This window comes from Halictus rubicundus, chromosome 5 (assembly GCF_050948215.1).
Source record: "Halictus rubicundus isolate RS-2024b chromosome 5, iyHalRubi1_principal, whole genome shotgun sequence".
Lineage (NCBI taxonomy): Eukaryota > Metazoa > Arthropoda > Insecta > Hymenoptera > Halictidae > Halictus > Halictus rubicundus.
The window spans coordinates 3,536,088-3,559,429 of record NC_135153.1 but is presented as its reverse complement, the minus strand read 5'-3'; the positions used below and the strand labels follow the sequence as shown (position 1 = coordinate 3,559,429).

Below are 23,342 nucleotides of genomic sequence, written 5' to 3'. Positions count from 1 at the left end.
AGATCATTGTTTGTATAATTCACTGGGGTTTAATGGGTTGGTATAACTCTCTGTCCATTAATTAAAAAGAAATTTCATCCGTTGGTGATTTTAATGTCATTAGAATTGTATTCCGGCATGTAAGATCTTAACAATGACACAATGTCTCCTTACAGAAATTAGCATTCAAGAAATTAAATAACGACACGCGAATACTAATTTCAACAGACGCATAATAACTTCTACCAGTGCTTTTTGCTTGTGATTTCTCTACATATGTCGCCAAGGCCTGGACGATAAACGTCGCGGAATTATCCCCACTACCCCAGGCTATACCCCGTGAAGGATCACGAAGCTCGGGTATATCTCCTGGACGATATATGTCGCTGGCAAGACCCGTTCTGTTGACAATTATCGAGAATTCACTGTACAGAAATTAGGTGACCGCAAGAGAAAAGAAAATCTGCCTGTGACAAAAGCAAACAAGCGTCGCGCGCGCACACTCTCTCTCTCTCTCTCTCTCTCTCTCTCTCTCTCTCTCTCTCTCTCACATATTAATTTTCTGAAAAACCTTGCGAGCCAGTTGTATTTATAAATGGATCGATCACGCAAACAACAGATTTCAAATTCAACAGTCGGAGCTCGCGGAGCGCTAACGAGTTGCCTTGGAAAATATTAAAACGTTAATTACCGCGCCGATTCGGTAACTGTTTAAAGTATTTTTTTGTTCACGGTACCGGCGGACCCCCCGCGATCAACGTTTTACGTTCGCGGCATTTTATCAAACGCGGCGGGGAAAGCTCGCGCGCGATATGGGTGCACAGACGGTTCCCTTTATCACTGCAGAAAGGATGGCGAGCGGCGAAGAGAGGCGAAAGAGCAAAGGCCGACGGTGTCGGCGAGGGGGTGAACGGGGAAAGAGGCGGTGGAGAACTATTTCAGCTTTTACGAGGCCGTCGTGGCGTATCCGTTTTGCGGGGTACGACGTGCAAAACGATCGATAACACGCTCGTAACGTTATTACCGACAGGTATACGGAGGTGGGTAGCAGCGGTACTACCGGTAATAATGTGGCTTTTACGGTCGTGGGCGCTGGTACAGTTGCCGCCAAAGTCGGTAAGCGTGGGTTTCCAGCGGGTTCTCAAATGCCGGAGCAGCAACCGAATTTTCGTCACTATTACCGCCGCCTTCGCGTCTCTGATGCTCTCTCTCTCTCTCTCTCTCTCTCTCTCTCTCTCTCTCTCTCTCTCTCTCTCTCTCTCTCTCTCTCTCCCCCAGCCCCTGTTTCAAGGTGAACAAAGGAAGCTTGACTTTAGGAGACGCGGCTGCTCTTTATTGATCGAACACGATTTTCGATGACGCTTCGGAAATCAGATTCATCAACAAATAGGGTAATTTTAGGGATTTTCTTTTAACAAAACAAATAAAATAACAATCTGCAGTTCTCGGAATTTGTTATTTACAGTCGTTACTCGATATACGTCCCAAATATCTCGCTGATAAAAGTCCCAGAACAGTCTATAGTTCCCGGAATTTGTTATTCACAGTCTTTACTCGATACATGTCCGAAATATCTAGTCGATGAAAGTCGCAGAACTATCCTCACTGCCGCCGAGTATACCCCGTGAGCGGCCAAGAAGCTTCGCTGTCCTTTTCTACGTTCGGCAGTGTGTCAAAGAATAGTATCTTCTAGAAGATGTATGTCTGTGGGTAGACTCGTGTTGTGTGACATATATCGAGTAAACACTTTACTTGAAAATAATGAGAGAGAATTGTATCATTCCCATTACCAGCATTCGATGCGTTTAGTTTGACTTTATATATGGTGATCCATTTATTTTGAGACAGGTCGATATCTTGTAAATAACATATTTTAACATATTTTTTCCTTGTCCTATAAAAAGATAATGAAAAATAAAGAAGTTTTGTTATTGGGTTAGTAGTGGTCTCACATCTATACACCCGACCCGTATTATGTTTACAGTCCTCGGCGATTGAGGTCACTGTCCTCGCTGTCCTTTTCTACGTTCGGCAGTGTTTCAAAGAATAGCATCTTCTAGCCGATATATGTCCCTGGGTAGATCCGTGTTGTGGACATATATCGAGTAAACACTGTATGATCTTCTTACGTATAAATACCGTGGAAAGTTTCCTTTCGATATTAACGAGGTACGAAATATAAAAAAAAATTCGATTTTTTCAGAGATCTAGACCGGAACCTCCCCTTCAGGGGGGAGACCAACTATCTGAAAATATACTGTTTTTCAGGCATTTCTTTCAAGAGTAATTAATAACTGAAAAATTCCGTTGTTTTACAGCGATATTAACATCATTCTCTAATTTTCGGGAAAAAGTATTAAAAAATGGCAAAATTATTCGCTGTTTCTGAAACGGTCTTTTATTGGTACATCCGGTTGGCCGTTATTGCTGACACAAAATTGAAATGAAAATTTTTTTTATTCCCAAGCTAGAATTACCTAGAATGTAGTGTAGAATTGCGTTATAAAGAAGAATCGCGTTTTACGTTGAAAAATCAACTTGAATAATTTATAATTCAAAAAAATATTTGCAATAGTTAAGAATAAACGACGAATTGTGAAAGTAGAGGATTCAAGCTGTAAAGTGAGTCCAAATTTATTCTCGTGTCTTTTTAACGAAAAGTTTCGCAGTAAAAAGGAGCTAGTGCGATCTCTTTATGATTCCTGCAAATTGCCATTTTTTTAAAACTCTACACATCGTCTAATAAACTAATCCCCTTAAATCCATAAAGAAACTCAAGTCGTTTAGTTCAATTTCAAAAATGTCTTCTAATGCGAAGGGTGTTCAAACATTAAATCCGGCCACGGTATATTATGTGACCCACGAAATGCCATTCGAATGGTTCACCGAGTGTGCCCATGACACAAATTGTGAAGTTGTGTCCACACTGAAGCAACATCGGTAACAAGAGGCGACGAGAGGTTGCTCGTTGTTGCCTCACTGTGGACGTAGCTTAACGTTCATCAAAGACAAAAAGAATATACAGTAAAGTCTTCACCTAAGCCCAATCGCCCTCGGGTTCATGTTGTGACATAGATCGTGTAGGGCTACCATTTTGTGACCACGTTGACCGCGCCGAACGTAAAAAATGACTATATCGTGTTTAGTGTCATTTTAATCGGAAAAAAGCCACGAATAAGTTGCTGGAAGTACCATAAAAAATAAATTAAAAATAATGAAGTTTTGTAATTGGATTTGTAGTGGTTCACACCGATATTTACTTGGCGATCGAGGCGGCTCGAGCTTCTTAGTCCACCATGGGGTACGCCCCTCAGTGGAGGGGATAGGCGAACCGACTAAGATCGTGTAGCTTCGTTCGGCTTAGATCAAGACTTTACTGTACTTTCGCACCATTTATTTAGTCTATTTACTAACACCGAAGTGGAGAGCTTCAAGATAAATAGTATCAGTTAAGACGATGCCACTATAGTTGTGGGGTCGGCTGAGTTCCCTTGTTTATATGTACATATAATATAGAAATACATATGAATTGCACCATTTGCTGGGAACGTTTCCTTTCTATTTTATTCAGTATCTCCAAGAGTGCTTGGAGGAAGATAAACAGTGGATTCCGGTTAATTGGGACACAAGAGATCGGATGATAATTTGTCCCCACAAAGTCACTTACTATCCCGATAGTATTGTGTTCAAGTTTTTGTTTTCTTTCTTCTAGATTTGTCCGAAATAAACGGCAGTCCCAATTAACCGGAATCCATTGTATTTGTAAATCTTGTTTTTAGGCCTGCAGGTTTGACACAAATAGAATTTCACTAATACATAGGGCAAACACGACAGTTATCGAGACCAAGAGAAACAGCTTCGACTTCCTATGTATTCGTTGCATCGAAAAGTGGCCAAGTGCTGGCAGAGATAACTATTGAATGGCGGTAATTAACCACGATTACTAGATGATTATATAGTTGGCAACCGCATCGATTATCTGTGAAACGATAACGGGCAGTCGTTGCATCGTTACGCTCGGCGGAGCGTCGGCGCAACAGTGCACTTACGGGGAACTTTTCTCCCCCATAGAAAGAGAGAGAGAGAGAGAGAGAGAGAGAGAGAGAGAGAGAAAATATTCGATAGCTCGCGGAACAATGTTCCTCGCGCGCCCGCGCGTCTCGATTTCCATGCAAAGTGTTTCCTGGATCATTTTTTTCCTCGGGTCCCCGGCGCAGCTTTTACGAGCTGAAATTGGCCAGCAGAGAAGAACCGTGCGCGCAACGTTTAAACTAGAGGCGTAATCAGCGAACGGAAGCCGAAGCAGCAGCACGATTTCCGCCGTTTATGCCGCTCGCGTTCGTATGCACGCCTCGAGGCGGCTGCTTACGTGGGCCGTGACAACTGCATCCGGCGCATCGAAGGATTACCGTTCGTTCCGTACGCAATCACGTCGCCCGATTACGCTTCGAAAATACTCGAACGGGACACCCATCGCGCGAATACCGGTCCATTCCGATGGTCCAGGCTGCACTGAAAAGTACTTGTCTCCCACGAGACCTACAGTGATTCCCACTAATATTTGAACGCTTTTAAAAATCGTATATCTTTGTTAACATTGAACCATACGAAAACAATATGAAAACTAATTTTTTTTTTAAATTGTAATTGGTCGAGATTGCAGAGAAAATACTAAAGGTTGTATTTTGCAACTTTTCTATGTAGACTTACATTGAAAATTTAGAAAGTACGATTTGTGACTTGAACTTCGTCAAAATCGGTCAACGTTGAAATGAGCTAAGATGTTTCAAAATGATCGCATAAGGGCGAAATTCCCAGACGAGGCCGAACTTTTGCGACTTTTACCATTAAGTTTTCATCGTTAAACGTTTGTAGCTCATTAAAATCAACGTTGATTGATTTAGATGAAATATTCGGAATATCTATGATTGATACAGATGTACAAAACGTACTTTTTCAATTTTTAATATAAGCCCGCATAAAAAAGTTGCAAAATACAACTTTTAGTACTTTCTTTGTAATTTCGACCAATTGCAATTTTAATCAAATACTTTTTTCTCACTTCTCAAAAAAATTCAAGTAGTGTAGTCCAATATTGACAATGTTATGCGATTTTTAAGAGCGTCCGAATATTAGTGGGAGTCATTGTATGTCAAAGGCTACAGCCGGATGAGTGGGTAGAATGTGACCCCAAAACAAATTTATTGATACCACAAGGTGCTACTCTCACTGTTGAATTCATATACAGTATTCACTCGATATATGTCCAAAGCACTGACAGAGACATATACCGGCTAGGAGATACTATTCTTTGGTACACTCCTCGGCGACCGAGGTCTCTCGAGCTTCATGGGTATACCCCGCGACAGTGGGGATAGTTCTGGGACTTCTATCGGCTAGGCATTTGGGACATGTACAGTGTACAACTGGTATCTCTGACACTTCTATGAGAAATATGCTTTTCTTTCAGATTTTTGAAGATTATCCATTTTTTAAACATGTTCATATATTTCCGAAAAATCTGAAGAAAAAAATAATAATATAAACGCGATTCTCTGGAAACGTCATTATAAAATCGGCAATTTTATGCTTGCGGATTTTTATAAAAATCGATTTTGCAATCAAAAATTCTGAAATAATTCACGGTCGTGTGTACTATTAGATAGAATGTTCATGAATTTTTTAGTAATTTTTTGTTCATTAGAACAAAAGAAATAAAGCATAGTTCGTTAACCTGCACACCTTATAACTACCCTTATGGTAGGGGTACCGACCTAAATTTTAACCCTTCGCACGGGACTGTTTTCTATAGGGCACGAGTAATTGCTACACTAACTTGGAACAATTCTCACATTACGTATTTGTGCTCAACCCTTTGGGGACGAATGTCGACATACTGACAACATCATGAGTATACATAGAATCCCTGAAGTTGTAAATGTAAATGTATAATTTAATGATGTGTATATCGATATATCAGCACGCATGGTTTTTCACTAAAAGTGTTACAAGCCGATATCTTATAAAATGATATCGAGGAAAATTTGTTTTAAGTTACAGAATACAAAGTGGCCCCTTTACAGTATACGACAGAAAAAAACGTAGCACCTCCACGTATAAAATGCGGGCGGTAACTTTTTAATATGAAACGTGGGATAAACTTTTACATACTTCGAGAATATCTTAACACGTTGATCGTTCACTCAGCAACCACAAAAATCACGCGAAATCGAAGAAATTGATTTCATAATATAGAAACCGTAGAGTTAACAAAGTGAATTCTCGATTATGTCAAGACATACCCGAGCCGTGTTATGCTTATACTCATCGGCGTCAGAAGCCTCTCGGGCTTCGAGGCCCTTCACGGGGTATACGCCGCGGTAGTGCGGATAATTCCGCGACGTTTATCCTACAGGCCTTGGCGACATATATAGAGAGAAAAATCACTGTACTTACAATGTTTATTACATCTTCAATCTGTATGGATAATGAGACAAATTTTAACACTATCGATCACCACAGAACTGACGTTTTAAGTCTCGAGAAATAATTCCGTCACTTAAGTAGGGTAACGTGGCAGCGAACGCCTTAATTGCAGCGATTGATTGGATTAAACGAGCAGTATTGCGATGGGGTACAGTAAAAATGTTAAGAGCCTCAATTTCGAGTCTGAGAGGTATTACCTTGGGGAGAATCGGCAAACATGGTAATTTCAGTTGTTTATTTGCGATTGTAGAATGTAGTGCTCGAGATAATAGTCGGAGTTTATGGTCGGGAGCACGCGATTCGTATCTTCATACGGCGGTATCGCGTGTGAAAATTCGGTATTGCCGTCCCTGAGAACTGTTTTTGCGAAGGAGAACGGCGGTGCACCATGAGCTCGAGACAAATGAAAAACTGTCGTCGCGTCGGATCGCTGGATCAACCTGACCTTATTCGTTTTATTTCTTGTTTCAGGGTCCACCGCAACCTGGCCAGCAATATAAATTTTCGATCGGCGAGCTGTGCGATCGTATCAAGGAGGACTTCAACTTTCTTCAGACGCAGTATCACAGGTAGATCTCTATTTTTTCATGCTCCCATTAATCAAGCCCTCCAACCTCGGCCGCGGGCCCATTACTCGAAAATGCGCGACACCCCGTGAACGTCGATTCGACGTCAAGAAAATAATATATTCAATAATTGTCCGCGTCGCGAATAATGTCGACTCGGTAACATGCGGCTCGACCCGATCGGGACCGGTTTCCGTCCTTATTTAATTATCGGAGATTCCCGATCGTTCTTGTGTTTGTACATGACTACGTTCATTTTACAACGAACGAAAAATGTGTCCGATCATGCTGTATTACTCTTTATGGGGTAATTAAACGGAAGCGGTGCTCCCGGCTGCGTTGATAAATAACGGTACAACGAAACGCAAACGGGAAAGAAATTATTTATCTTTGTGCGGCGCAGGTCAAATGAAAACGTAACTTTTCGTTGTCAGCTCTAATAGGATAAGCTTCGTCTCGTCTGCACAAACACACGGATGAGAGTTTTTCGCGCAGCATGTCTTTTTAACATTTGAAAAACAAGAGGAAGGTTAAGATACCAAATCGGTATTTCAATTCAAAAATTTCAGTTTTTCCAAAATCAGTACAGTGTCTACTCGATAATTGTCCAAAAGACGGGTCTGGCCAGGGACAATTATCAGCTAGGAGACACTGTTCTTTGATCCACTGCCGAATGTAGAAGAGGACGTCGAGGAGTGTAAGCATGATACGGGTGCATCGGTGTGACCACTACTAATCCAATAAAAAATTTCTTTAAAAATTTCTTTTTTAATTATTTAAGTATTACGGTTACACTGCTTGGCAACCGAGCTCTCTCGAGCTTCGGGGTATTCCCCGCGGTAGTGGGGATAGTTCTGGGACAATTAGAGGATAGATATTTCGGACATTTATCGAGTACTGTATCTGTTTCTCTGATAATTCCACGGTACAACGAATAAACTGCTGGTCTTTATAGCTCCTAAAAATCTCGGAGAATTCGTGAAACGTGATATTCAAGTTGTGAAAATTGATCCGAGAAACTGTGAATTTGCATAAACGATCGCAGTGCAGCGACGTGCAGCGGGTACATTCCGCGATCGCAGCCGATTATCGGGCGTAAAAGCAAAAAGCCTGGAATACCGGGAACGGATGGTCGGGCGTAAAAAGCCGGCACTAAACAGTTACAACAATTCCTCGTTTCTCAACCGTTATCTTGTCTTCGGCGTCGTATTCCTCCGGCTGTTACGAGGGAAAGAGGAAGGATGGCCGCTGACGGCAATTCATTGACTGCAGTCAATTCCCAGGTATATGTGTACACCGGGTGTGTGTAGGGGGAGGGGGGATCTTATCTAGGAAACGTTTGCGCAAACGTCGTGTTGGCGCGTAGGCGAAGCGGCCAGACAAATCGACAGATGTAGGCAGAGAATTGTTTGTCCGAGCGGAAGCTATGCACACCGAAGTTATGCACATAGCCCGGAGGACGAGAAGGCCGTACAGTTTCGACTCTATCCACTATCCAGGCGTGTTACGCGTCCGAGTCAGCCATTCGAGCTCCTTTACGAGCTATTCACCCCGCAATTTTTCTCCATCACGGGACACGACTCTTTCCCCAGGCTCGCTACGGACGCCATTGTGTTTTCTTCATGCAGAAGAATATAGCCGCATTAAACTTTTACACGCATCGATCGTTCCTTACGCCGTCATATTTTCTTCATTTCTGCGCATAACTTTCGTACGACGCTGACATTTTAACCATTTACGGACCGGAATTATTTTTAATATTAGGACCTTGAATAAGTTCTCGCTGTTTCTTTTACAAAATAAAAGCTTTTACCCAATGTCCTTGCTTCTGGATCATTCCTAAAACTTTTAAACGTTATGAAACAGTTGACTCATCTACTTGTAATGTTTTTCCAAGTTCTGCTAGCGTCTGACATCGGTCTTGATCGAGTAATTCCTCCAACTTTTCGTCTTCAAATTTTTTCGGTGCGCCAAAACGTTCTTTATCCTCAAGTTCAAAATCATTATTTTTGAAGCGTCGAAACCAGTCTCTGCATGTCGTATCCGACAAAGCATTGTCACCATAAGTCTCAACAAGAATTCTATGTGCTTCAGCTGCAGATTTCTTTTGAATAAAGTAGTGCAATAAAATTCCCCGCAAATACACTTTATTTGGCACAAAAGTAGACATTATCAGAACTAAGAAAAAATTACTTTGTTTACACTAAAGTGAACTACCATACACTGAAATTTAAGGTTAGATACACTACTGCCTTGCATGTGTGTTACCATTCGAAATTCCACGAACGGGGTACTGCTACTGTCATTTTTGAAGAAACAGCGAGAACTTATTCAAGGTCCTAATATTTCGATCAGTCGAATCTACACCGGAGGCCTTTTACTTACAGTGTCTCCCACTAATATTCGGACGCTCTTAAAAATCGCATAACTTTGTCAATATTGGAATATACTATCATACTTGAATTTTTTTGAGAAGTTAGAACAATTGATTCGCTACATAACATGAAATAAATGTTTGATTGAAATTGCAATTGGTCGAAATTGCAGAGAAAGTACTAAAAGTTGTATTTTGCAACTTTTTTATGCGGGCTTATATTAAAAATTTAAAAATTACGTTATGTACATCTGTAACAATTGTACATATTCTGAATATTTCGTCTAGATCGGTCAACGTTGCAATGAGCTACAAACGTTTAACGATGAAAACTTAAGGGCGACAGTCGAAGGATTTTGACTTTGTCAGGGAATTTCGCCCTTATGCGATCATTTTCATACATCTGTAGCTCATTGTAACGTTGATCGATTTTGATGAAATTCTCAGAATATGTATAATTCATACAGATCTACAAATCGTAGTTTCTAAATTTTCAATATAAGTACACATAAAAAAGTCGCAAAATATAACTTTTAGTATTTTCTCAGAAATATCGACCAATTGCAATTTTCGTAAAAATTTTTTTTCACTTTATGTAGCAAACCAATTGTGCTAACTTCTTGCAAACATCCAAGGCGAATGGTCCAATATTAACAAAGTTATACGATTTTTAAAAGCGTCCGAATATTAGTGGGAGTCACTGTATGTGCCAGTCATATTTTCAATACCAAATCACTTATAGTAGCTTGTCCCAAAACATAGTGTTTCTCTTCGTTTCATAAAACAGTCAAAAAAGAAATCTCAGATCAAATTCTGAGTTCTTGAAATCTACCGTGAGAAATCACTATATGTCCCGAATATCTAGCCGATAGAACTAGAACAGAACTTCTTTATTTTTCATTAACTTATTATTTGACTTTGACAAACATATTCGTGGCACTTTGACGTGATATTTACTTGTGTAATGAAGGGTGAAAGTTTCGGACGCTAAGGACAGCGTATGGAAAAGAAAAATGCATAGTAGAGGTGGAGGAAGAGGGTCAGCTAAAGATACTATTCAATTTCACCTGCAAAAATAAGTGATAAAAAAGACGAATAACATTTTTTCGATTGGCGCTTCGTTTTCGAGAAAATCGGGTTTGAAAGTTGCCCGGATTCGCGCGTCCTTGCATTGGCAGAAGTAGAATTGGCCGGCCATGATCAGACGCGTCAGCCAATCTCTGTTCGACAGCACGCGTAACCGCAGAACGCGCAAGTTCGATTTTCTCGAAAACGAGGAGCATCAATCGAAAAAATCTTTATGGTGTCTTGTTTTACGTCCACTCGTACCAGCCCGTGTACGCTCTGTATACAAGGATAAATAATTGAATTTCATTTGCAATCTTTCTTGCCACACACACACACACAGAAGAAGAGAGAAAGAGAGACATTTCCTGCACGCGAGACCGACTCGCGCCGAAACGGATGCGAATTCGATCGAACGAGTCGCTTCCTGCACGGGTCGGCTACGTTGTAATTCGAGGGGAATTGCATCCAGATATTTGCAACGAGCCAGTAGTAAACCCGCGGGAAGAGTCGAGCAACGAGGAGGAGCATCGGGAGAGAACATTTCGTGGGAGCTCGTCGAGAACACGAGGCGGCGCGCGGCCGGCCATTCGAAATATACAACGTCGTAAAAACGTAACAAGCATGCGAATACAGAGGGGTAATCGGCCGATAGGATCTTGCACGCAACCACCGTGCACCGGGGAAAGTTGCTCGATAAGGAAGAGAAGAACTTTCTTCGTGTGCGTTTGCCTCGACGATTTTCGCCGGTCCGCGCGAGCGCCGTTGCTGACGAGATCCCTATCGGTCGGCTTGACACGTTAATTTATGTCCCGACCCTTTAACGTGTTAATTCGCGACGTCACGTGCCGCACGATTTTCTACCCCGTCGACGGAAACTTAAATTGCTGTTTCGTGTCGCAGCGACACGGCGGGACGGCTGCATGCCGATCGGGGACGCTCGCGGGAAAAGAGACCGGGGGCCCCCGGGGTTGTGTACATACATGCATGAATACAAGCGAGACACCTACGTGAGCAGCCTGCAGACATTTCGACGCGTTCGCAATCCGCACGGGACGGTCAGAAAGTAGCCAATTTCGCACTCCATGCACACCAACTCTTCCGTGAACAAGCTTGATTTTTCGTTGGCCGCCCCACCGGACACCCCGTCGTATTCCCTCGACGAGCACTTTTCAATGATAATGCTTAACACTGTACCCACTTGTATACCTATTACTACCGTGCGCAGTCAAAATAATCGGTCCTTTTAAATTGCGCGCCATTTTTTTGTGGTGAACATAGACTACACTTCAATTTCTAGAATCAGAATTGGCCACTCAGAAATAACCCATTCATTTTTGTTAAATAAGAAAGAAAATACGATCTGCGATATATGTAAAGTACCAATTAACATAAACCACCTAATAATAGAATGTAAAAAATATGAGAATGAAAGGAAAAATGCTAAGTTGCCTAGATCCTTACCCATTCTGTTAAGTCCTAAGGAGTATATCGCCGGTCTTGCCAAGTATATCAAAGATACAAATATGTATAATATATTGTAAGAAAATGTACCGTGTTGCTGATGACCTTTGATGTTGAAGCAACATTAAACAATTAAATTATATATATAATCTTTGGCAACTGACAACGGGAAGTATTGAGGCTTACTGATGGAGAATTACACGATCGAGCAGCGCATAGAAATTGTGAAAATTCACTACAAAAATGGTGAAAACTTTCCAGAGACGGTTCAAAAAGTGCGCTCGGATTTTGGTGATCTTAACGCACCATCTCGCAAAATCATTTTCAGCGATGAGTGATGAATTTGGAGGACCGAAAATCCACGAGTGATTCAACAGCTTCACATGCATCCACCATGAGTCACTGTTTGGTGCGGATTTTGGGTTGGAGGAGTGATTGGGCCGTACTTTTTTGAGAATGCTGCTGGAAACGTGGTTACCGTCACTGGTGTTCGTTATCGTGACATGATAACCAACTTTTTATGGAATCAATTGAACTGCATGGACTTGGGAGACATATTCTTCCAACAAGATGCCACACTGCGGGCGAAACAATGCAGTTATTGCAGACGAAGTTTCCTGGTCGTGTTATTTCGCGTCGCGGCGATGTGAATTGGCCACCAAAATCGTGCGATTTGACGCCATTGGACTTTTTTCTTTGGGGTTTTCTGAAAGGAAAAGTGTACGCCAATGATCCACAGACCATTCCGGAGCTGAAGGAAGCAATTGGACGCGGCATTACTGGAATTAGTCCGCAATTATGCCAAACTGTTATCGAAAATTTCGTCAAAAGAGTGCAGGTTTGCAAAAAGGGTCGAGGCGGCCATTGATCAGATATTGTGTTCCACACATAACCTCCATGTTTCTACGTTATATTAAAATAAAAACATTCATACTTTTCAAAAAAGAAAATACGTTTTATTAATAAATTAAAATATCAGGTCATTTTGGGATACCCCTTATAATTGAACGTAGATAATAGTCAATTTGTTGCCGAATGAATCAGTAAATGAACAACTTCCATGAAATGGCGATGCAAATTTATTTTTATATAATTTCAATTATATAAAAAATACTGCGATGCTCTCTTCTCGATTTACAACATTGTACTGTGTCGTCCACCATTGCGGTTTGGATGTATGTGTCATGAAACGTGCGTAACTTGATAGCGTCTCATTCACTAAGGCGGCTCGTTTATTTTGAGTTGTCTATGCCACATTGAGAATGTAGCCTTTCTTTTATAGTGATTGTTTAGGTTTAGAAGAGCTGTTTAAATATGAATTCTCATTACGAGTCAGTGCCAACCTTACAATTTTGAGTCAGTGGAACTACCCACACCACCGCGGTGACGGGCCGAATCTCGAGAGCCAAAAGACATTTTCGACAGCTCGAGAAAGACATTTTTCTGTCTTCTTGTCACTATCGCTTAGTAGTCATAGGCTTTTAAGACTTGTAGACGGACATGACTCTTATTTTTATTTTGAGCATGCAAATTAACGAAACAGTATCTAAAGAGTGAGGAACAGTTTTGCAATATTTTCGCTAACAAATATAAAGAAGTCGTAGATATAGTTTAGTATAGGAATCATAGAAAATCAGAAGTTGTTAATTTTTCTGCTCTGCAGTATATTCTCTCGCTAGATCACTGTATCGTGTAAGATGCAAATTATTTCAAGTCTCAAAAATATTTTCAAATTTCACAAATGTAAACTTCAAGGTAACGTGAGGGACTTATTTACAATTATTTGTCTCTCTGGAGCCTTTACTGTAACTCTTGATATTTTTAAATTTTGAGAAATTTTTTTTAGATCACGCGCTATCTGTAACACTGTGTAACAATGGCTTTAAATTTTTTTCGTGAATGAATCTACCATAGATTCGAAGATTGAAGCTTCAACTTTGCAACGAGACCTCCACCTACATGTACAATTTTTTTTTTTCGTCGACCTATTCACCTTTAAACAAAAGGTTGCACATACTGCAAAATTTACGATAATACAAGGTGCACCGTGAAGCCTGTACACGACAAAAATTGTTCCACGTTTTCATCCCAAAAATCAGTACCAAAGGATCGCATATGAATTTTTGAAAGGTCGTTGTAAAGGGGAAGCTTTCAATTTTGTAGATTTAATCACGAACAAATTTTTCAAAATTTTTATAGACCTTTAACCTTTATTATTTTCGAGTACACACGTGTCCTGGGCTTTTCACCTGCCATATCACGCAAAAATTTTATAAAAAAAAATGGACAATGGATCGAGAAAATAAAGGGTTCAAGCTCTAAAATGAGTGCAAGTTTATTGCTGTTTTATCGTTTTAACGAAATTATTGTCGTTTGAACGTCCACAGTTTTCCGCGAACGGGAAATTTAGTGTCCGAATGGTTTTTGGATCCGCTGTACATTCGAAATAAAATCGAATTAAGCACGGTTCGATTTCGTAAATGCAACTTTATTGTGGGAATGATAATGCAAATCCTATTTTGCATGGAATGTATATTTACCTCGTATCCGTTGCTCAATTGTGCTCGCGAAAAATGCCCATTCAAAGCGTGGATTAAAAAGGAGAGCGTTGGGGCGGCCCGGCAAGCCTACCGAGGGATATCGTGCATTCAAAATTCACGCTCGCCCCTTTCACGCGTGATTTATTTCCCGGGGCGTTGATTACAGTGCCGGGGTACATATCGCGCGCAAGAATTCCGCGGGAAGAAAGATTGCACAAGCCCGGGGAGAGTTTTCCGCGCAAACAGCGCGACCGCGCGGAATAATTCATTTTATGTCTGTATTATGCGCTCGATGATGCGGAAAGTGGCAGAGCGGCGTTAGTTTTATTATCAAACGTGGCACGCTCGGATAAATGTTCCCGCGAGCTCCACTCTAGTTGGCCAGGAACTGCGTTCGACGGAGCGAGAGAAGGGGATGGGGGAACGGGGGAGGAGGGATAGAACCGGAGGTGGGAGGACTATAAATTTCGCCGCTTACAAATTGAGAGTGGCTGAACCACGGAGAATTTTCGCGGCTGCTCGACGAGGAAACAGGTGCGCGTTTCCGCGTGTTTATGTCTCGGAACGTTCAGCGAGGAATGGGGCCCCGCAAAGCGCCTTGTAAATCGTTGCCGCGCGTCAATCTGAAATAATTAATGGACCGGTCCCGGTCGGTTGCGCAACCGGAATTATCGCCCGACCGATCGTTAATATCGCGCTAATTTATCGTGACGAAGCCGCGATCCGACGCCAAGCGCGCCGAACGGATTCCGAGCCTTACCTCACTTACACGGCCGCGCTGAAATCAGCTCAAGAATAATTCACCTTCCAAACGCTTTTAAACGAGCTGACGCGTCTCGAAAGGGACAGAAATACGTCTTATTAGGATTGGGCGATCAGATCGTGAATCGGTCGTTACTTCACGCGAGAATCGCGTTCAATGCAGAGTGGTTCCGAGGAACCGGACTTGGACGTTGATGAAGAAAGAATTGTAATGAGTTGTCAAACTCGAACCTGAACTAATTATCTTCGAAACCTTGAAAAATACAGGATGTCCCAAAAATGTTTTTCCTTGAAGAGAATGATTCCTAAGGTCATTTGACATAACTTTCTCCTTTACGAAAATATTCTCCGCGGCTTTGTTCAGGAGTTATTGACGAAAAACACGGACCAATCAGAGCGCGGCTATAGCTGGCGTCCGCTGTAGCCGCGCGTTGATTGGTCCGTGTTTTTCATCAGTAACTCCTGAGAAATGCCGCGGAGAGCATTTTCAAAAAGGAAAAAGTTATTTCAAATGATCCTAGGAACCACAATTTTGAAGGAACTACAACATTTTTGGGACACCCTGTATAGTACGTGCATACATGTCTCGTTTTTACTTAGGTAGTTGGTAATATTGCAGTAGCATTGACGTGACAAAGACGTGTGAAGTTAATCGTGGTCTTGAAATTTTTCTTGTATTTGAATCTGTCAGCTTCTATCGCGGGGATACTTTTAATCTTGCTGACAGGTGGTAACAGGTTCTGAAGAATAATGACAACCATGTATTAACAACTTACTAGTATGTTTTACCGGCAGTGTTTTGTTAACGAAATCGTGATAGCTTTATTTCTCTTGCAACGATCAAACGTGCGTCGACATATCATGTCTCGGCGTTTGTTTTTGAGATATCAAAATATAGTAAACCCACTATAACAGTGGTTCTTAACCTTTTCAGTGATCGGCACCCCCTTGAATCTGAAAATAAGTTCTCGCACCGCCTCGAAAAATGTGATTCTATTTCTTTATTTCAAAAAGTACATCTACCGCAAGACAATTTATTTATTGAAAAAGAAATTTTCCACCCGCAAATTTAGAAACTTCTCTTCACACCAGGTTAAGAACCACCGCACTATATAGTGAACTCTATGGGAACGACGTGTCAACATTGAACTTCGGCCTTGACCTTGCCATACATTCTCAAGGTCATCATGTCATTTCGAATCCGTTATTTATAATATTGCGTTACGGAAGGGCTGTCGCAATGTTTGCGCAGTGTTGCATGTACATTGCGTTTTCAGAATATCATAATAAAAGAATTGTCAACTGTATGTATGTCCTCAATGCCTAGCCGATAAAGGTCTCCTGGCCGATATATGTCCCTGGCTAGTCCCGCGTTTTGGACATATATCGAGTAAACACTGTATTAAAGAACACGAATTGTCGTGCTATTCAGTTTTTGTGTCAGTTTTGTCTGCTTCGGACAGAATCGGACGTTTCTTTTCATTACAGGACTCACCCTGTAGTGCACTAGGAAAGGTTGAAGCCCACTGCTAGTCGGATTCTCGCGTCCCCGATTCCAGACTCGAACGGAGAACAATAATTGCCTATCAATTTCCATCGACGGGCCGCGCGCAGTAGCACTCAATTTCGCCCGAAGCGACTGCGAGATTAGTTAATCGCCTTAGTGTCCTCTCCTTCTTTCGGAGCTCTGTCCAATTACAGTAACGAATGGAAATTGCTGTGCGAAGTCTCCCCATCCATAAAACGTTTCCGTGATTGATAATCGGGAGCTTCGATGTGTTATTATTGAAAACGTTCCTTTTTTGCGGAACAATAGCATTTCCTTGTCCGGGGACGTTCATTAACTTTCTCCGTGAATTTCCCATTGGATTAGGGAGAAAAACTGATCGTCCCATGGAACCATAGAAACCGGCCGACAATAGAGCAGATTGACCGATAAACCTATTCATTTAACACGTCGAATGCCACACCAGTGAGCATCGGTCAAATAAAATTGGAACAACTTATTTAATAGATAAAGGGTGTCCCAAAATGATCCGACATTTTAATTTATTAATAAAACGTATTTTTTTTTAAGTATGAATGTTTTTATTTTAATATAACGTACAAACATGGAGATTATGTGTGGAACGCAATATCTGATAAATGGCCGCCTCGCGCGTCCCTGTTTCCAAACGCTCACTCGTTTGACGAAATTTTCAATAACAGTTTGGCATAATTGCGGACTGATTTCAGTAATTGTCCGAGGAACCGTTGCCGGCCGAGGATTTAGTTTTTTATTAGCACATAGCACGGGGTCTTAGGCCCTAACCATAAAAATTACAACCATACCTGCGTGAGTCATTTCCCATTTATTTTTGCAACCCCTGCTCCCACACTACTAGCTCTGGTCAACGATATTGTTAACTCCACCCTCTCTTTCCAACCAATCAACTTCCCTATCCCAGTTTTGTAAACGCCCCAGCGTATCACATAAATAGTAAGACGGAGCGGCGGATTCATTTTTTCTTGATTCTTGACTACTGTAACATTGGCATTAAGCAAAGGTCACTCTTGAAATTAGCTAGTCAGTTCGATCCTACACATTTACTTGTAATAAACGTAATGTCTCCCGAGTCCATGCAGTTCAATTGATTCCATAAAAAGTTGGTTATCATGTCACGATAACGAACACCAGTGACGGTGACCGCATTTCCAGCAGCATTCTCAAAAAAGTACGGCCCAATCACTCCTCCAATCCAAAATCCGCACCAAACAGTGACTCGTGGTGGATGCATGAGAAGCTGTTGAATCATTTGTGGATTTTCGGCCCCCCAAATTCGTCACTCATCGCTGGAAATGATTTTGCGAGATGATGGTGCGTTATGATCAGCAAAATCCGTGCGGACTTTTCGAACCGTCTCTGCAAAGTTTTCACCATTTTTGTAGTGAATTTTCACAATTTCTATGCGTTGCTCGATCGTGTAATTCTCCGTGACTAAACCTCAATACTTCCCGATGCCAGTTGCGAAAGATTAGTAGTCTATGTTCACCACAAAAAAAAAAAAAAAATAGCGCGCAATTTAAAATGTCAGGTCATTTTGGGACACCCTTTACAAGAATAGGAAAGACACAGTTTAGCATAACAATGATTTTTGTAACATTCTCTCACCTTGCGGATTCTGCTAAAATTAGAGTTACCTACTTAATAGATTACAGTAAGAATTAAGTTCCAAGTTTGGTGATAAATGTAGGAGAACATCTTTGTTCAGTGCCTCTGCATTTACATCGGCAGGATTTGAAAATAAAAATTTATTTTTCATTCATTACTTTTAATTTTTCAGTTAAATCATTGGCTAACGAGTAAACTAATTTTTGTGAATTTATTATTTATTTATTATTATTTTAAATCAAGACTTTACTTTACTCATTTTATTTTTGTCGTAAATGCATAAAATCTGCAGCCCGGTCATTACATGTTAAAAGCAATGAAAGTTTGTCGTCTGAAACCCCCACGACGTGTTGTGACACGTCATTTTCAGGAAAGGGGTTAATCAGACATTAAGGATCTTTGCGAGGGGAGATGTTTGGCGGGAATTCTGAAAAATCATTTCCGTTGTTCCATAAAAGATGGTCGTGGCGGATTAAGCGTTCCCTTTCTCGCTTATTTTTTCGTTCCTTTCGTTGTCGCGCGAGGCGCGTTTTAATTTAGCGTCGCGACGGCGACGACGTCGGGCAACGGCGACGTGGATCACAGGGGCAAACAAAGGCTCCGCGTTCTCCGGAGGACTGGTGAATATTAATGCTGCGTTCTCGTTCCCCTCGTGCAGCCTTAAATTGGAGTGCGGGAAACTAGCCGGTGAAAAAATACAGATACGTATTACGTGATGGTAAGCCGAGGGGGAGGGGGGGAAAAAGGTATGGCGGCTTGCTCGCCACGGATCCGTTTACACAGACCGAGTGCGCACCCGGTGTTTCGGGATTACCAGGCGTCTCGCATTTCGCCGCCGCGCATCGAAATTAATATTTAACCGACGACCCACCGCTATTTGTTAATTGACATTTAAATTAATTTCGTATCGCGCAATAAATTTGTCATGACGCAACCCGGGCGATGTGTAAACCTTGTCGTCCGATCGAAATAAATTCTGTTTAAGCGTGTCCCATTCCCGTCCTCGGTTATTTCAATCTTCGCTGTTTACAGAACGGAATATCAATCCGCGACTCGTCTCCGAGTCTCCCTTCGCGCCGCTCACGCGAAAATATGGATTCCGCGAATTGCTCATCGAACCGTTCGACCGCGAACAAAATCCCGCTACGACTTCGTCTTTCTCCACGAAGCTTGAACTTTCGAACGACCGAGCGTGTAATATCAAAAACCCCGATGAAGGGGGGGGGGCGGAGGAGAAAAAGTCCCGTTTAATCGGAGTTGAAATAAACGAGGCGGGCTTCGTAGAACGAAATTCTTACTGTAGCACGCAACAAAGACGTGTACCGTTCGTCGTTGCCATTCGACAGAGAATTTCGAAATAAATGGGTTACGCGGTAAAATTTGTTTAATGCTTTCGAAACCTTGTTCCGCATGAGAAAACTGTTTACATGCTGTAGAAAGTTCTACTTATTCACTTGGAATGCTTATCGCATTCTCCTGGATCAGCCTGGGTAATTGAATAATTCGAAACTGTAGGCGAAATAGCCTGTTGTGTTACGAATCATTTTTCCGGTATTTATAAACATCGTTTGGATGGTCTGATTTATGCTCGCTACAGCGTCAAGCAAGAATTCAATCGGTGGGCAGTCCGGGTAGGGGCCCCTCAAACGCCTGCTTCCCCCACCAATCTCTCTTTCATACAGCAACTTGAAATCATGCGCATCTTCGTCGCGTTCGCTGGTGTCTCGTGCAGAGTCGCCAGATCAAGACTTGTTCCCCCACTCTAATTTCCACTTCTACCGCGCTATTCCCCCACACATCCGCCGCGGCCAGGTCACGTGACGTGTTCCGTCTCTGTCCTGATTGTGTCACAATGTCACGTGACTAACGTGACGGTACTGGCAGAGAGGGGGAAGCTGTTTCCCCTCGATTAGAGCTCCCTCCCCTCAAATCGTAGTGGGTACATAAATATAGACTTGTGAACAATTATGATTTGACTTATAAGAAATACACATTAACACGTTGGCGGCCATGTCACCCATATGTGGGTGACGGAATTATTTGTCCAGGTTTTGAAATGAATTTTTACGTTAATATATTCATTGCACCAAATTTGATAAGGATCTGTAAAATTCAAGAAAGTTGGAGGACTACTCAATACCACAAATTTAATTTCTTTCAATTTTTATTTCACTAAAAAACTTAATTTGATTTTATGGAATTTTTGAGGTTTCTAGTTTGGCGGTCAAAGTGTTTAACCAGTGATCGGCAATTTTCAGGTAACGTTTCAGCAATTCGATCGCCAGAGCTGTTGCAAAGTCAAAAAGAAAAACAACACGTCGCAATGTTTCTCAAGTAGCCGCACCTTGAAGTGGCGTCTCTTGGACACAGATCTAGATTACAGTGATCCAACCGGTAAATTTACCGCTCAGTAGCGATGGGCATGATCCTCCTCAATTGATTTGAAGGGATATTCTGGTTTCGAACTTTCCAAAAATGAATTTTTTTGCAGTTTCCTTAAATATAAGTGTCCCCGAACATGTGTACAAAAAGATTTATTAGAATTCGTAAAACTAACCCACACCCCCTGTGCACGAGTCAAAGGTACCCAACTTTTTCGTACGCTTCGATCCTTCCATATAAACATTAGGCTGCCCCAAAAGTTTCTTTCGCAACATGTCTGTTTAATATTGTTAAATATTTCTATTATTTTATTTTAATTGTTTCATTATTTTGTAAGCATCCTTTCACATAGCACGCAATTTCCTTTCTTGCAAGACTAGGTTGAATTTGCATCGTGCGCATTCATTTTGGGACTCGCAAAATTAGTATCTCTAATTTTCGGACAGTCTGATATTTGCTAACCGAATTGCTTGAAAATCGCGAGAAAAAATCGGATCGTTCCCATCGCTACCGCGCGGCAGGCAGTCCTCAAAATGCTCGGCGCTCGTGATACCGACACGACCGCGCGTTAATACATCATGCTGCATTCCGCTTTCCATTTCGCGACAGGAGAGAGTCGTGTCGTGAATGCTCGGATCCGAAGCCAGCAAACCGTCACGGGCGAGATGAAAAACAAGGCGTTCGGAAGCATAATTCTTACGTAATTGGCGTTGTAACGTGTAGGAAAACTCGGGGAGGAATTATCTAGATGCCGGGGCCGTTTCTGGCTGTTCGTAAAGCACCGGGAACACGGCTGGAAAACGCGTAACGGGGCGTACAGGAAAAACGTGAAACGCGTACGCGTGCGCGCGGGTCGTTTTGCATACGAAGCGACGCGACAGGTTGCGTGGCGCAGTCAACTATTACGAGCGCATATTTATTAGAGGCGCGGGATGCCGTGCCGGGTCCCGAGTCTATTTTCTTGTCACACCGGTAAACAAAAATATAACGCGGTCTCCCGGCGTCGTTAAAAAATTACTGTCATCGTAAAAGGGGGCTCCGCGGCGAAGCGTTGCGTCGCCGGATCATGGGAATTAATTTTCCATTTAACGCTCTATTACTCGGAATGGACGCGACAATAATTCCCTTCGATAAAGATCGATCACACTCTCTCTCCCCTCCTCCCCCTCCCCTCTCTTCGTGTACAGGGAAAAAGTATCGTCGCTCGATTGCTGACGCGTGATTGTCCGTTTTCAAACGCGTTTGGCCCCCGTTTCGATGCTTTTTCACCACGAAACACGTGCCCAAAATCCACCGCCTTATTTATTTTCAAAATTCCCATTCGATTGTTAATTGTTTGTCGATGGATAATTTTTCGGGGTACTTTTTGTAGAACAAAGTTCGTTTTGTTTCTAATGAAACAGTTAGTTTTTATACACTTGGTCGAGGAAGACCCTGTCTCCGACGTCGAAGGGTTAAGGGATCGTTCTGGTTTCGTGCTCCAGTTTCACGCCCATCTTACACAACTTTCGCGAGGAATCAAACTAAATGCAGTGCACTTTTTCTAATGACAATTAAAGATCTTGATGCGAAAACAGGGAAAGTGCAGATTTTGAATATTGTTTTCACTTCAGACAACCGGAAACATTATAAATCCAGGCCTGGGCAACTGGTGGCTCGCGAGCCACAATCGCATCCTCTTGCCACTTCTGAGATCCCCCACCATGCTCCTATGGATTGTGGAAGAAGGGTGGGGGCTAGGAACCTATTATATAGGAGGTTGCCTCCAGGAGAGATAAAAACACGGTTGGGTAATATGAAATGCCAAGTGGTGGGGGAACCTGTATAATGGTGGTGGGGGTCGTGAAGCGTCAGCGGGGAAGAAGTTGACCAGGTCTGATAAAACTATGTACAACTGAACAATTTGATGCACAAACCGAGAAAGTTTATTTTTCAGTAAAATTATACTTGATAAAGTACTTCAGTTGTACTGTTAACAATATTTATAAATTTCTTTTATCGCGAAAAGTTGGTGTAAGATGTCCATATGAAGGTGGGAAGATAAATGGCTGTAATGATTGCAATTTTCGTGGCTTTGGTTTCGTTAAATAGTCAAAGAAAAATATTGTTCAGCGAGTATGTATAAAGCTATCGTCTGTATTATAACCTTCTATTAAAATTAATTTTTATCTAGACGACGTCAATGAATTAAGAAATCTATTGAACGAATGAGCACGGGAAATGATTATTTTATATTAATTTGTAGAAATGATAAAGATTTACTCAAATTTTTTTGCCAGCGTTTTTCTTGTAAACGGAGAACTCTAGAAAAAAATGTTATACGGATAAATGTTCCTGTTTTCTATGTAATGACGTACATCGATTTTTTTATACCTTCATTATTTTTTGAGGAACGAAGGTGACCTTCAGATATTAAATACAATATTACATACCTATGTCAAGAGAAATTCGTTCCTGTGCGTGACCATGACCTTGAAATCCACGCAAGGTCAGAAATTAAGGAAATATTTTCCTCATTATGTATCACTGCATGTACACTCACCGATATTTCATGTCGATATGTTTACACCATT

At 41.7% G+C, this 23,342-nt stretch overlaps 1 protein-coding gene across 2 annotated transcripts in view; it reads left to right on the top strand.

Annotated features, from left to right (window-relative positions):
- The window catches only part of LOC143353978 (protein groucho), a 226,791-nt gene that overhangs the window by 46,017 nt on the left and 157,432 nt on the right, over window positions 1-23,342 (top strand). For both annotated transcript variants that reach the window (XM_076787617.1, XM_076787616.1), the window contains exon 2: window positions 6,937-7,034. In XM_076787617.1, coding sequence (XP_076643732.1) covers window positions 6,937-7,034 — 98 coding nt within the window. The remainder of the gene's footprint in view (window positions 1-6,936; window positions 7,035-23,342) is intronic.